This window comes from Anopheles nili, chromosome 2 (assembly GCF_943737925.1).
Source record: "Anopheles nili chromosome 2, idAnoNiliSN_F5_01, whole genome shotgun sequence".
Taxonomy (NCBI): domain Eukaryota; kingdom Metazoa; phylum Arthropoda; class Insecta; order Diptera; family Culicidae; genus Anopheles; species Anopheles nili.
In genome coordinates this window covers 46,733,687-46,748,061 of record NC_071291.1, presented here as the reverse complement: position 1 = coordinate 46,748,061, position 14,375 = coordinate 46,733,687, and the positions used below count along the sequence as shown (strand labels likewise).

The 14,375-nt window shown below is 43.9% G+C and overlaps 2 protein-coding genes across 2 annotated transcripts in view; one reads left to right on the top strand and one right to left on the bottom strand.

The window, feature by feature from the left end:
- LOC128720908 (uncharacterized) overlaps nt 1-2,542 on the bottom strand; it is a 37,043-nt gene extending 34,501 nt beyond the window's left edge. Inside the window, exon 1 of the mRNA XM_053814608.1 lies at nt 2,356-2,542. Within this exon, the coding sequence (XP_053670583.1) occupies nt 2,356-2,542 (187 nt within the window). The remainder of the gene's footprint in view (nt 1-2,355) is intronic.
- Nucleotides 1-14,375, top strand: part of LOC128720067 (uncharacterized) — a 90,762-nt gene that overhangs the window by 68,367 nt on the left and 8,020 nt on the right. The window contains exons 5-6 of the mRNA XM_053813714.1: nt 5,593-5,667; nt 5,743-5,869. Coding sequence (XP_053669689.1) covers nt 5,593-5,667; nt 5,743-5,869 — 202 coding nt within the window. The remainder of the gene's footprint in view (nt 1-5,592; nt 5,668-5,742; nt 5,870-14,375) is intronic.

Genomic DNA, 14,375 nt, shown 5'->3' with positions numbered 1-14,375 from the left:
GAACTCACCCGCTTTGAGGTGCCCCGGCTGGGCGTGTTTCAATGCTAAGAAAAGAAACGAATAAAAGCCGGCGATACAAAGCTGCACGACCACGGATACCACGGATTTTTTCTTTTGCGGTTGTAAGTGCTGGTGGACACCCAAGCCACTCAAGCCGCCGGTTGGGAAAATCCTTCCCAAAATGTTCCAAACACATGTGCTGATGTAAGCACCGATCACCGCTGGTTGGAGCAATAATTTCAATACGAATTCTCTCCCCAGCTCGCCCAATCAACCCAACCACGCCTCTCGGACGAGAAACTCGTCGGGTTATGCGGGAGGAACTGCAACATTTCAAACATGTGCCACCGCAGGAAAGCTTTGACGTGCCCGAGTAAGGCACGATTGGCCAGCCCGGTGTGAGGAAATCGAAGGGATGTGAAGGGAGACAAAAAAAATCCAATATGTGTGCACACACACACTGATAAATGGCAGTGTACATGGTAGCAGGGAGCGAGGGATGGAGTGAGAAATTTGTTACCAAAATCGTTAGCATTGGAATCCGCTTCGGAGCTGGACGAATTGGAAGCAAAAAAAAAAACAAGTAAGGCATGCTCCTGAAGGTGCACACCTGAAGATGAACGGAAAACTCCCATTGCCATTGGCGTGTCACGGCACCATTGCCAGTGACACCCACCCACGGTGAGGGTTTTCGCAACGACGACCGGTTGGCTGCTCGTAAAAGCACCCGAATTGTTGCCAAACACCGCTCCACCGAGGGTGTTTGTGCGCCATTTGAGCAACCAATAAACCTGCTGTCAATAGGAGCAACATCGCCACAACTAAACGTGCGAGAGTGCCCCCAGTGGCCCTCGTGCCACAGTAAGCACCTCTTGCAGTTGCGGATGCAATACAATTGCCACAAATTAACTGAGCGTAGCGCGTCCATCCTGCGACGTGGGCATCTGCAAAAGCGAAACCCGGGCCGAATGGTGAAGAAGAACGAAAACAAAAAAAAAAGTGCATGCCCACACACAGCCACAAGCATCGCATCGCACTATGTCGATGCATCGAACGGTTGCTTCGGGGGATTCAAGTTCGTAGCCAAACTCGCAACACTCCGTCTACCTGGGCTTCGTTTCGTTTCGTTTTTTTGAAGGTGGGTTAAACCCGTTGCACATGCACCAGCACTATCAGGTTGCTGCCTGAGGGTGAATTTTTCACCGAATGGAAAAAGTTTTAATTAACGCTGGGACGTCCCGGACCGCTACCCTGGGCGAAGCGGTTCCTCGTTTATCGGGCCGGTGTCGGAAAGTGTAATACTTTCCGCTAGGTTTTTTTTTTTTTGGTGTTGTTGTGTGCTTCCCCTTTCAAGCAACCCGCAAGCGATAACGTGGTGTGGAGGAAAAAAATCGACCGATTGCATTCGAATCACCCGAGATACCGCATGCTGGAGCATGCTCTCGCGATCCTGTGGTCGGAAGCGAAACAAATCATATGGACTGTCGATGAGTTCGCCCACGCTCGCGGAACATAGAAACTTGTGCAACCGGAAGCGGAACGGTTTCGAAAACGATTGCTAAAAAAAAAAGAAAAAATGATAGAAGCTTACCCTTAAAACCCTGCAGGTCGAAATAAATGCACCGTTAGGCAAGAGAACGAAACGCCATGCTCCCGTGCTAGTGAGGTCCTGACTTATTAAAAAAGCTACCTTAGTGCTATAGCTGACGAGCGAATGACATTCCACCAGCCACCGGCCTCGGTCACTGAAAATCAAGTCGACTTTTCACTGACCCAGCACAAAAAGAAATGCCTGCGCTAGCAGCAGGAAGTCACCGGGAGGAAATTCGACTTGCTTTATTTGCTCGTTTTTAAATACGATTTTTGCTGCCCCACTCGCCGAGTCAAGTTCGTCGCTTTCTCGCTGTCTATTGCAACCGGGCCACCCTCTTCCCGGCAGTCGCCGTGAGTAATCCCCTTAAGCACATTATACAATAAATTTAAATCTTTCACTCCAGCTGACAAACTGAGAAGACGTGCGATTTTATTTTCCCGACACTCGATGAGGGCGTCCCGTGCTGGTGGTGTTCATTGTTGCCCTGGTGCCGTTGTGGGGCTTTTTTTTTTGTTACCGGCCGGTAGTGCGAGGAAACGAAGCGCAAGCCCTGGCATTGTGGCTCCAACGAAGCGAGACGTTTAAAATGTGATTATCGTCTTGATTTTATTTCCGTCACTACCGTAGGATGGGCAGGGTCTAGCGGGTCGATGGCATCGAGATGATAGCACCACCACCATGCCATAGGATAGGATAGGATAGGATAGGAGCGACTGTGTCCTGTCTTTGCCATTTCACGCGGTCGAATCGCATTTCTTCACCCGTTTTGAACCGTGCTTCCGACTTTTCCGGGGCCGACCCGGGTGGCCTGACGATGACGGCCATCAGCAACAGGAAGGCATCCCGTTTTGACGTTCGGTTCGGATGTTGCTGCTGCTGCTGCTGCTGCTGGGACGGCCCAACCCGGTTCGACCAGGCGAGCCGGTCGCTCGCTCGTGGGGACAGCATGTCGACATTAATGATGTTTTTTCACTTCCGGTAACATTCAATCAGTGCGCCTGATTCGCTATCTGATGCGAGGCGAATCGCTTGCTTTTGAGCGCTTCGAGATCTTGTCAAATACGACCAACCGACCGCCGGGTCTTTCCGCAAACATTCAACGAGGCATTATTTCTCCATCTAGCGGTGCACTACGAACTGTTTTGTGCAATCTGAGTGAAATTGGTGGATACTTTATAATGTTTCATCATCGAATGATTTTATACGTTCCCACAATACTTGTTAGACGGAGCTTTTTCAACTAGAAAACCATACTTTAGTTAGTTTACAGTAAGTTGAGTAAAACAACAACATGAGTAGTCGTTTTGAATTGTCATTCAAAAGCTTTATAAAAAAGCTAAACATTCCCCGTTTGTAATATTATTGATTTGATAAGATTCTCTTGTTGCATCAATTGTTGATAAATTGTACAACTGTATTACTTATCCATCGAAATAGTATGGGCGAAATATTATAAAGTAATAGTTTTGATATTTCCAACAATAACATCTTGCGTGCCAAGCGTTTTTTTAGGAAAGTGCACAAAATGCCACGATTCAAGCGATTCTTGCTCATACGTCAGAGCCTCGGTTGCACCGGCTCTAATTCTTAACGTTTTACGTTTGTGATAAATGATTGGCTTTCTTTGCGTTCATTCGTATTTCTGTTTGCTCATAAATGTGATAAGTGGGAATAATAGCTGTTCTAAATATTCAAAATATGCATTTTGAAATGAAGCGTTTTTGTCGTAACCTAAAAATGGGTGACATGGCATTCTAGCAAATTTTCCGTTAGTCAATTTTTGACTGACATGGCAGGCAAGGTGATAACTACCGTAGCGATAGTAAAAGCTTTTGGTTTCCATGTCGTAAGCTATTTTACTCGTAGATAATGGTTAAATAATTTTCGTTGAAATATTTCAAAATGTATAAAATCAATGTATAAATTGTACCAAACTAAGATTATGATTATGAGCATGGCGTTATTATTTATTACTCGTTACAGAATGGTTATATTTCCTATAATTCTTGAATGTCAAGTATTCTTCTTCTTTTCTCTTAAATGGCTCAACAGCCGATAGGTAGTCGAGGCCTGCCTTGTTAAGACTTTTTATGACATGAAATTTTTACGTAGCCTGAGTCCTGCGTACGAGGGAGACCCAGCCGAGATTTCAACTTATCGTAAGTTTTCCCCGCCCAAAATCGCTTCTTCTAACGAGCCCCACAAATGTTTTCAATATCAAGCAGCATTCAATCATTAATTGTTTGATAGTCTTTATTTTATCTGGAAATACGACATCATTCAATCATTACCATATGCGTTTCATAGAGTGTATATCTCGCATTCAAGCGTTTCCTCATTGAACGAACTGTTTTCTGTGTTTTTAGTTTTCCTCATTGATTCAATGGTTGTTGCAAAGATTTGTTGAAAACTTTAATCTTGAATGAAATAATTAAAAGCAAAAATTAACCATCCTAACAATTGTTTTTCACTCGATGGAGGCGCCTGGTACGTTGTACAAAGTGCATTAATTTACCCCGCAAACTTGAAAACAAATTCCTCTGTTCATCTTGTGAGTGGCTTACGAACAAAATAACTAATTTTTAAACATATGTGAGCTGTGTAATAAATGCAGAACTCACGTTTATCAGCAAACTATCCTTCAAAACTATAACATTATGTATAGTTAGGGTTTCTAACACAGTTGATTTACTTGTAACTGCCGTATAAAAAAGACGACTTTTTTCAATTACTTTTAAATTACGAACGTCTGGTTGCCAAAAATTTTGTAAAACCTATTTTTGTCTATTTATAGCATATCATTATATAAATTGACATACAGTGCATACTTTTCTATCTTTTATGAGAAATTCCTACTTTTTCTTGATTACAAAAGCCAACCATAAAAACGAGAATATTCGGCTCAAGGTTTTTATGCCCTTAAGCTCACAGGTCTTATAAGTATGATGTTACTGACCGCTTATGATCTTCCAAGATTTAACGCTCTTAATTAATTAGTGACTGAGGCCTTGTCACTACGTGCTCGATAAATCCTGCAAGGTCAAATAGACCATCTTTTTATTACTGCCATCGCATGTAACGGCATTTCGGTCAATGTCTTACTTTCATTTTCTCCAAATAGCTCAAATGTCGTGAGGGCTACGAACAAATTTAACTGAATCTCAATAAATCGAGTTATTTACTCGACCCTACCTGCAATACTTTTCAACTAGTCCACTACACACACATCTGTGACAGGCACGAGCTATATGGCACACGGTGGCTTAGCACTCACCCACGTTGCTAGAACATTCCCATCGCCATCGTAAATATTTTATGTGACAGAGATAAATTCCACCTTCAATAACCCGAGCAGCATGGAACGCGCGCAGAGAGGCTTTCCAGCAGATACGCTTGTTCGAGGACAAACAGTCGTGGTAACTAGGTAACCCCAAAAGGACAAAACCTCCCCACCACGGTGTGCTATTGCTCTGTCTCACAATGGTTTTGATGTCGTATGATCAAAACGTTGCCACACACACACACACACACACACACACACACACACACACACACACACACACACATTTTGCTCAGTCCCTCAGTCTCTATCGAGGCGCCAAATTGTTTGGAAACCCAAACAAAGCACCAAAAGACAATGCTGAAACGTGCACGCCGTGACAAGTAAAGCTTGGTTTATGTACGTATAAAATCACATCTCTTGCACACGTGATTAATGGCGGAAATTGGACCGATGCTCCTTTCTTCGGAATCAATCGCCGAAGACAATAACAACAGCACTGCTTGAAATGGTACGAAAACTAATAAAGTAGTAACAAATCAATAAAACCACACTTGTAGTCTTTGGTTTGAAGGCTGAATTACAAGCTATCAGTAGTGGCCGTTGCTTTCAACACACTCAAACCTTGGACAAACCCGATCGAAGGCGGCTGTTTTTCCCCCGCATAGCACAAGCTGCTGAATTAATTAGAGTGGTTTCTTTATCCATCTGTTTTCAGGTTGGCTCCGAACCCACGGTGCTGCATCCAACTCATGACAATCTGCACTGGGCGTCGCGGGATCTCATCATTCAGGTAAGTCTCTTCAAACAACTGAGCCGCATTTTATCTGTTCACAAGTTCATTGTTTGATGCCATTCCACCCTCTAGCTGCTACCCTCGCATTACTCCACCGGGCAGCTAATACTGCGATGCCTGGCTGAGGTTGGCACCATCTATTCCGAGGTATCACAAACCGCGCTGGAGTCAAGCCGCAAAGAGCCCATTCCAGAGCGAGGTAAGCTAGGCTAATTATCTTAAAACTATCGTTTCTGTTTTCTCCCCCTTATCTCTCTCTCTCGCTCGCTCGCTTGCTCTCTGCCTGTCGATAAAACGAGATTTCATCATAATGATAATGAAATTATTTGATTAATCATCGGGCCTATCAATATCGCGTAGCGGAAAACGAGCCGCTGGCAAACCGTGCATGAATGGTCCCATTTGTGAACATTAGCCAACACAAACACACCATTAGAGGCGGTGTCAAAATGTCAACAATTGAAATGATAATCAACTGCGTAATTAATTATGCACCGCATTTGTCCCACATCGGCTGGCGATGCAGCCGAACGGGAATGCAATGCGGCTTTATTTCACTGCCGATAAAGAAGCCGTGATGAGGCCATTAAAAGGAAGACCTACAGTAGAACGAACAAATCACAAACCGTTCGTCGTCAGGTTTCGATGAGAGGTTTCGCAATCGGATTAAACCGTTTAACGAGCTCTCTGTATCAGCTATCAAACACTTCAACGCTGTTTCAAACTTACTCATATCACTATAGCGCAAAGCTCAAATTAATTTTATACATCATTTCGTTGGTACACAGACAAAAATACCTTTAGTTAAAGCCGTACAAAATTATTGTAATGTAGGTGGGAAAAGCTTTGCAAAACTGATGCTGCGTTACTGATTAATTGGCAAACCTAAAGTGTTGATAATATGGGTCGAACCTTTTTTATGTTTCGTGAATATTCTATTTCCAACCATAATAATTCATTCCTAATGTTCGTAGAATTGATCTTTTAAAATGTATAATATAAACTATGATTGCAGGTGCAATTTGCAATACAATTCAATGACTATAAAATGTAAATGTCGCTATCGTTTATTTTGAGCGACTCAATTATTCAATACTTAATGTGTACTGCATGAAACATAAGTTTACATAGTTTACGAACGATTACAAATCGTTAGGATCACAAATAACAATCATTAGACTTCTGTTAGCAGCAAAAGTATCTTTTCGCTTAAATTGACAATATAAGGGGATATTTTCTACCTGTCGTTTCTATTGAAAAAAAACCGTTTACTTCAATTACATTTCAACCGAAACTGGACGTGCATGTAAAACAGTGCATACGAAGGTCGTAACACAACCCGTATAAGCACCAACCGGCAAACATTCCTAATGACGATGATCACTCTTGTCACGCGATTTGCGAAAAAAGTTTTCTCCGCTTTTCTACACCATTGGATTACTTCTGCCACTGGGGTTTTGGGGTCGTCCATTGCGTCCCGGACCCTGATTGAAGCACTCCGCAAAATTTCAACCACACTGACGGGGCTGGTTGAGTAAGCCCTGCAGGGGAACAACGTTGGAGAAAAGTTTATTTATTGCAAAACTTCCGCTGGACCGTGTCGCATGACCGAAAGTACGCTTAGCGCGCTTCCTTGCCAGCATTTTTCTCTTCACTCGAGCAAGTTTTTCAAACGATCACAGCTCCATTTCCCGAGCCATTCTGCAGTGCAACACTCCATTGGATCCGCTACGCTTCACGGGAATGTTCTTAAATAACGGTCACGTTTAACGGAGGTGTTGTATTATGGAGTGGCTGAGCTCCGGTTAACTCGATTCGATTGGGCAGAGTTCCTTCCAAACCACAGCAGCTGCAGCTTTCTAAAACTACGACCAATGAAATGCCTTAAAGCGCTAGTATCCCTCGAATAGCTATAGATAAGCTATTAATTGGTTCAATTTCTTGCTCATAATTCATGAAGCTTTCTTCTAATGTGTCAATCACTCGATAGCAAAATAAACAGTCCTGAGCTCTAAAGCACAATCTTACTGGTTCATCTATTCTGCGAAAAGCCATGCTAGATGGTGAAAACAAATACACAGAGCTTTTGCGTTTACTCTTCGTACTCTCGTTTTCCCCGAGCAATCATCTCTCCGCCCCGTTGTTCGGTTCACCAAACAGCTCACAAAAAAAAAATAAAGGATGCCCCTAGGCAATGACATGAAATTTCCATCATCATGGTGTCAGAAGCCGTCCCATCAACCGCTCATTTTCTAGTCGTGTTGCTCCTAAACCCATCGACGACAAGACGAAGGTATCTAATGATACCGACGTTAAACTAGCGCACCGAAATCTACGCTACTTGAGGAGCGCTTATATATTTTTTTTGTCTGTTGTTGTCACACTAGAGAACAGTAATTTTAAGCTGAAACTTGTACGCCCTGCTTCAAGCACTCACGTTGAATGGTTTTGAATCACGAGAGCACAATCACCATGCCGCTGTGGTGCGGCTTTATTTCATAGCTTGGGAAAAGCGGAAATGCAAACAAAAAACAAAAAAAAACACACACACACACACACACACCTTCAACAATAAAAAGCGGTATATCTTTCGCAACTTATTGCCACGGGGCAGTTTTGCTCTGCTCGTCTAATTCGTCTTTTTCGCACAGCCCCAGCAAAAGGATTTGGTGATGCTGCTGATCCTCTCATTTAAATGCCCCCCGGAAAAAGGGTCGCTCTCATTATTGCCGTCCGGTTCAACCGGTTGTCCCTTCGCGCCACACACCATATCGGGGGTAAAAGGTGTAAACCCTCCGGAGGCACGCTGTCAGGCAAGCTTTTGACATCTCAATGCGAAAAGGTTGCCATTTTGGTTCCGTTCACGGGACGGGCCGTGGGTTTGGGGTTGTGGGGGGGGGGGTGGTTATGGGAACCCCCGGGTGGGAGTAAGAAAGAAAAAAAAAGAAGAAAGAAAGAATGAAGCTACAACGGAAGAGTGGAACGAATTTCCGACCAGAACACGACCGGCACGATAAATAGCTGTCAAAAGTTGGCAAGATCTGAATTAAGAATGAAGATTAGATGCAAATAAATGGTTTAGAGTGGCGCATTATTACTGTACTCATGGCCGTGAATAAAACCTTGCTCTTGGACGAGCACCCGAGTGGCATTAGGCAGAACCGGAACCAAGTGGGGGCGAAGTGGCATACGAACGAAGTCGTTCCCGTTCACGAGCATTGCTGGGGTGGGCTCTTCGCTCACTTGTCAACAGACAAGTGGTTAAAAGGGGTCAATTTTGTCGGATGAGAAGAAATTGCTTTCTGCAATCGTTGTCCCCGTACGAAAGCAGAAGCCCTTTCATCTTGTTGCGCCACCGCCCTCCGTGATGCTGTTTGTCAAGATGAAATTCTTTCTTGTCACGTTATACGATTGAGTGGCCTTATCTCTTCGGGCGTTTTCGCTCGCGCCCCCGCACGACAGGTTGCTTCGCACGAATGTGTGGAATTGAGCGATTAAAGCTACCCCTCAAGGTCGGTCACGTAAAACATCGCACCCATTCCGAGCCGGATGCCTTTAATTAAAACCGGAAACGTTGCTAAACAAGGAGCCGCTCGAATCAAATTAAACCTCCGGTTCTCCGGTTCTCGGACGACGGAGTGCCTCGCTCGCAGGTGACCGCAAGAGTCCATCCACAGTTGACAGCTAATTTTTGCGCTCCGGAACAGAGCCACGGCACACAGGCTCGTTCTCGGAGAATGCCTCGTCAAGCTCGGCAAGCACTCAAGCCTCAAGGGGTGCCCAGGACGTACCGCAGAAACAAACATCCGATTCCAGCACCGACCGACCGGATACGGCCCATTATAGTGGGTGGATGAGAGGCCGGTTTTTTTCGTGTTTTTTTTTTCTCTCGGCCTGATTTCCATCCATTGCAGAAGCGCCATCCACTCGTTCCGCCTCGATAGATCGCCCCCAATCGCCATGGTTGCTAAAGGAATGGATGAACCGTTTTTAGTGCGAATGTGAACGTGTGACAATCATATCGAAGACGACGCTGGCAGAAATGGGTGGTATCGAACCGGAAACCTCCAGACGCCGGAAACTGCCTGGGTGGCCGATCCGGCTGGGCGAGAGGACGATGTGTTTCACGGAACATACAGCGCGAACAAATCGACCATGACACCGGCGCTATCGAGCGAAATACGACCGCTACAGGCAATGGCAATGGGCAACGGTCGATTCGCGTGTTGATTTGTTGCTCCCTAGGGGGTTTTGTTGGGGTGACCAGCGGCTGGAGAAATCGAGAAAATCGAGGTCCTGCCGGACATCGGACAAAGCGCCGAACGGAGGGAGAAAATCAAAAGAAAGGTCAATCGCTGAGGATGTCACTGGCGACGACGATGTGATGTAAGAAAAATTGATTGTGTCGTAAATGGAAAATTTATAAATTGTGCCACCGGATGGGACCTTTCCGGGATGCAGCGATTTGACTAGCGATGATCAGGAACTAAGAGTGTGTGTGTGTGTGTGTGTGTGAGAGAGAGAGAGAGAGAGCAGAAAGCAACGATTCATTGTCTGAAGATGAACTCATGGTGGTTTTTGTGCATCATGCTTTGGTTGCATATGAGCGTTTTGCTTGGAGCATAACATACTTTTAACATCATACATCGTACATTTTCAAAGCGTTTTACGCGAAAGTGTATGCACTTTACATCAATATACCACATTTATACAAATGTCAGGTCTTCCAAAGTGCTGTGGAAAGTCTTGTATCTCATTACACACTAACCTTTTTTTTATTAAAAATAATAAACACCTTTAGAAAGCTCATTGTTGTAACAGCATATCCATCACAGTGATGAATGATACTGAATGTCGACATCAGTCGACATTCGGAGGGATATATAACACGTAGGCTCATATCATATCATATTTGATAGCCAGAAATGTTTCCTGAAAGACCATGCGTATCATATTTTGATAGCCACCCCTGTATCTGATTTTAAAATGCTATTTCTTCAAAATGCAAATCTTACGTACACATTGTGAAGACTAATCTTTTGTGAAGCCTAAATTATAGTTTATTTTCGAATTTTTGAGCTTAAATGGATTTTATACACATATTTGTAGAATGTATTTTCTTATTGCATTTACCACATGGGGATGAGTGTTTCTCTTTCACTTAACTAAAACAACACATTCGAATTAAACACTGGAAAATCCTGAAACGCTTAGCTTGGTGAAAAATGCTTGGCTTGGTGGGAAGCATTACAAAGAAAGGCTTGGCAGTCAAAGTGATAAAGAAGGAAAACAGTGCGCGAGGAGGAACAAACCTAAGGAAATCAATGAAACAACATTTAGGTTTTCGCTCCAAGAGCTAGTGAAAAACAGTCGAAAGATTCTGTAAGCCTTTAATTTGTACATTCCACAAAATTTCTCTACGCCTTTCATTTCTACACTCATCGAACAACAAACTGCGTACTACAATCGTGCAGGTTGCATTTTATGCTCTGCTCATTTTTTCTCGTTAATTGTTGCCAACACTTTTAGAAGGCTCAAAGAATGTATGGTGCAACTTCATGATCTGCACCTTTTTTTTTTGTTTGCTTGGTTAATTATTGCCAACCCAACGACCATATCGTCGATGGCAAAGTCCAATAGGGTGCCAAACTACTGCGCCCGATGCACCCGAGCATCGGTGTCGCGCCATATGACCGCACGATGGTATAGGGCATTTATGAGCTTACTTTGAAATTCCCACCGCAATCGCACAACTTCTGTCATCAATGGCTTGTTTGGGACGGGGGACGGGGGGGAGGGGAAGGACACAGCAAACTTTGCTGGGATTTATTTCACGCTTCAAAAGACTGCGAAACAACTGCAAAACTCTTCATTCAAATCAACTACAAGCCACTTTGGGACACTTCATGCCACCCCGAGCCAAAAACTCCACTTTAGGTCATCAAACCGGTGAGTCTCTGGGGAGGAGGAGGGCGAAAAAAAAAGCACCACCCTGTGTGGCCAGCACTGGCGTAGAGAGTGGCAGAGCAGTACGCCAAAACAAAACATAAAACTTTGCCCAAATGACTACAGCATGATGCTTCCAACAGGACAGCAGGTCGGTATTTGTTTTACGCTCGCTTCAGCTTGTTTCGTTTCGCCATTCTTTTTTTTTTTCTTGCCTGTCCCCATCGCCGGCATCTCTTTTACAATTCTCTTTCTGGGGCTTTCAGGGCAAGAAAAACAAGACCACCGACAAAAGTCACAAAGCGGCAGTTAGGAAGAAGGCTAAACACAAAAAAAAATGCAAACACCTTTTCTATTCCTACTTCGAACCCACATCAGCTTTTCACCGCCGCAGTGTCGCAAATGTTGTGTTGTGTCCCGATACGCGGATGTCACTCTCTTTTTCTCTCTGTATATCGGGCACTCAAAAAGCATAGTCAACTGGAAAAGCAGGAAAGAAAAAAAGCCTCACATTCACCCACGCACTCACCAGAGAATCAGCGCAGGCACACGCGACAATGACTGGGAAGCCTAAGAAGCAAAGTTCGCAAAATTAATTTAAAGTTCAAATAGCTTACGTGCCGAAAGTTTAGAAGCGCGATATAAATTTGATTAGGTCCCATTTCCAGCCAACCAGCCAGATAAGTGCTGAGTCGCTTTCCGGCAAGCAACAGACACCACGTACCGCGCGTATGTTTGTTTGTTTTCGGCTGTTGTGTTTCGATTCCGGGCATTTTTTGTTTTTTTTTTTGGTTTGTTTTGTTTGGTCTGTGTTCCTGCTCCCGGTATCGGGTATGCGGATGTGTTTCGTGTTGTCGTGTGTAACGCTCTGGGATGTGAAACGAGAAACCGATTGCCATTTGATTCGGCCGTGAGTGTTGACCTATCGGCCCTCAAAAAGTCACCAACCAAAAAACGGCAGCACCAAAGAAAAAAGGTGAAAGCTACAAAACAAAAATCTGATAGCATTCGCAAGAAAACAACCTCCACCCGGTGGGAAGAGATGACCTCACTAACCCGACGGCAAAGTGCTTTTTTATATTTCCATGCAATAAGTGGGCTTACCGCCGTGCGGAGAGTGTGTGTGGACTAATTTGGGAAAACTTTCCAAGTGGGATGGCATGGCCGCATGGTGCAAAGTTTTCGGTGCTGCGTTCTCAACGATGATGCTTCTGCTAGAGGGGCAAAAGTTTCTCTGGTCCCACCGCAAAAGTCAACCGGTTTGTTGACTTTTAATATTCCGAAAATGGGTCGACAATGGTGTGCTCTTTCGTTCGTGTGCCTCAACACGCGTTTTCAAGCGCGTAATCTGTGACATCCGTGCGTGCGTCGGGATTGTTGAACTATGGCTTTTATTTTTTACCAGAACCAAATTTTACGATCCATTCGGGAATTATTTATTACTTCACACCGCCTAGAAAATGGGTGGCTTATTGGGCGGGTTTAAAGGGATTAGTCAAATCTAAACACTTTGGTTACACAAAATGTAGTTTGCTGTTATCATAATAAGAAACGCATCAATCGCATGTTGGACACCTCTAGTTTAAAATATTCTAAACAAATGTTACCCTCAAGAGTAAAAAAAAGTCTGTTTTCTAAATGGCTCAGCCTCGCTAAGCTAAAAGCTTCGATGAATGGGAATTTTCACGTAGCTAGATAGACAGTCCGGCGTACGAAGAAGCCTCAAACGAAATTCGAACCCGTTACTAGTAAAACTACTATTTCAGTCAATTCTATCTTTGTTAACTAATATAACTGTCATACTTTACTCATATACTCATCTTTACTTATACACTCATTATACTCGTAAATGTGCTTAGCTTATTTATTAACAGTTTGATGTCATTTTTTTCTCATAAAATAATTGCTTTTTTTTTTAAGTGTATGGGTATGGTTTACTCATTATCGTTTATTTACTTATTTCGTAAAATGCGTATAATACATGCGCATAATTCAAAACATGGGACTCTGATTCATTTTTATGCGACATTCTTCTTGTTCAATGTCGGCTGTTATATTTGAACTTCGCGTAAAAACTCTATCGCTATGCTGGTTTGAGACCTGAGTCCTCAAAATCTTCAAAAATTTTATGCTTTGCATGACCCAACTTTATTGCTATTTTTAAATCGTAAGATTCTGATGCTACTGCTTCTATAAGGCAAGCCGGACTCTATGTAAAGGCTTCATGAGAAGACACATGGTTTTTGATTTTGGTTCCAGGGCCACTGGGTCTGAGATTTGAAGCTCTTGTCGTGCAAAACCAACTATTGCATATCATGCACCATCATAATCTGGCCCTTCTGCGATTAACGTGTGACTCATGCAACGAATACACCCTATAAAAAAATCTCTCGTCGATGCACCGCTACACGATATTCAGCACGGTATCAGCCAATTGCGAAACATCCGCGAACGAAGATTCACTTCCGCTTGACTCGCTCAGACCCATTCACGTGAATTGGTACCAGTGGCTCATTTCCCATTTAACGCTCGATCGACTAACGAACCGTCGCATCGAATCGGGTGTACGCGACCACCGACGACGCTAAGTCGCTTCAAACTCTTCCCAACCAAACGGGGGAACACCGAGGGCTGAAATAAGTACAAGCGCATACGAATGCGAAACAAATCCCGCAGCGAGCTGTATGGCAGCGGAGAAAACAAACTAAACTCGAGCGCGAAAGAACGAGCAAACACCCGGGGTTTTATAACGAGAAGCA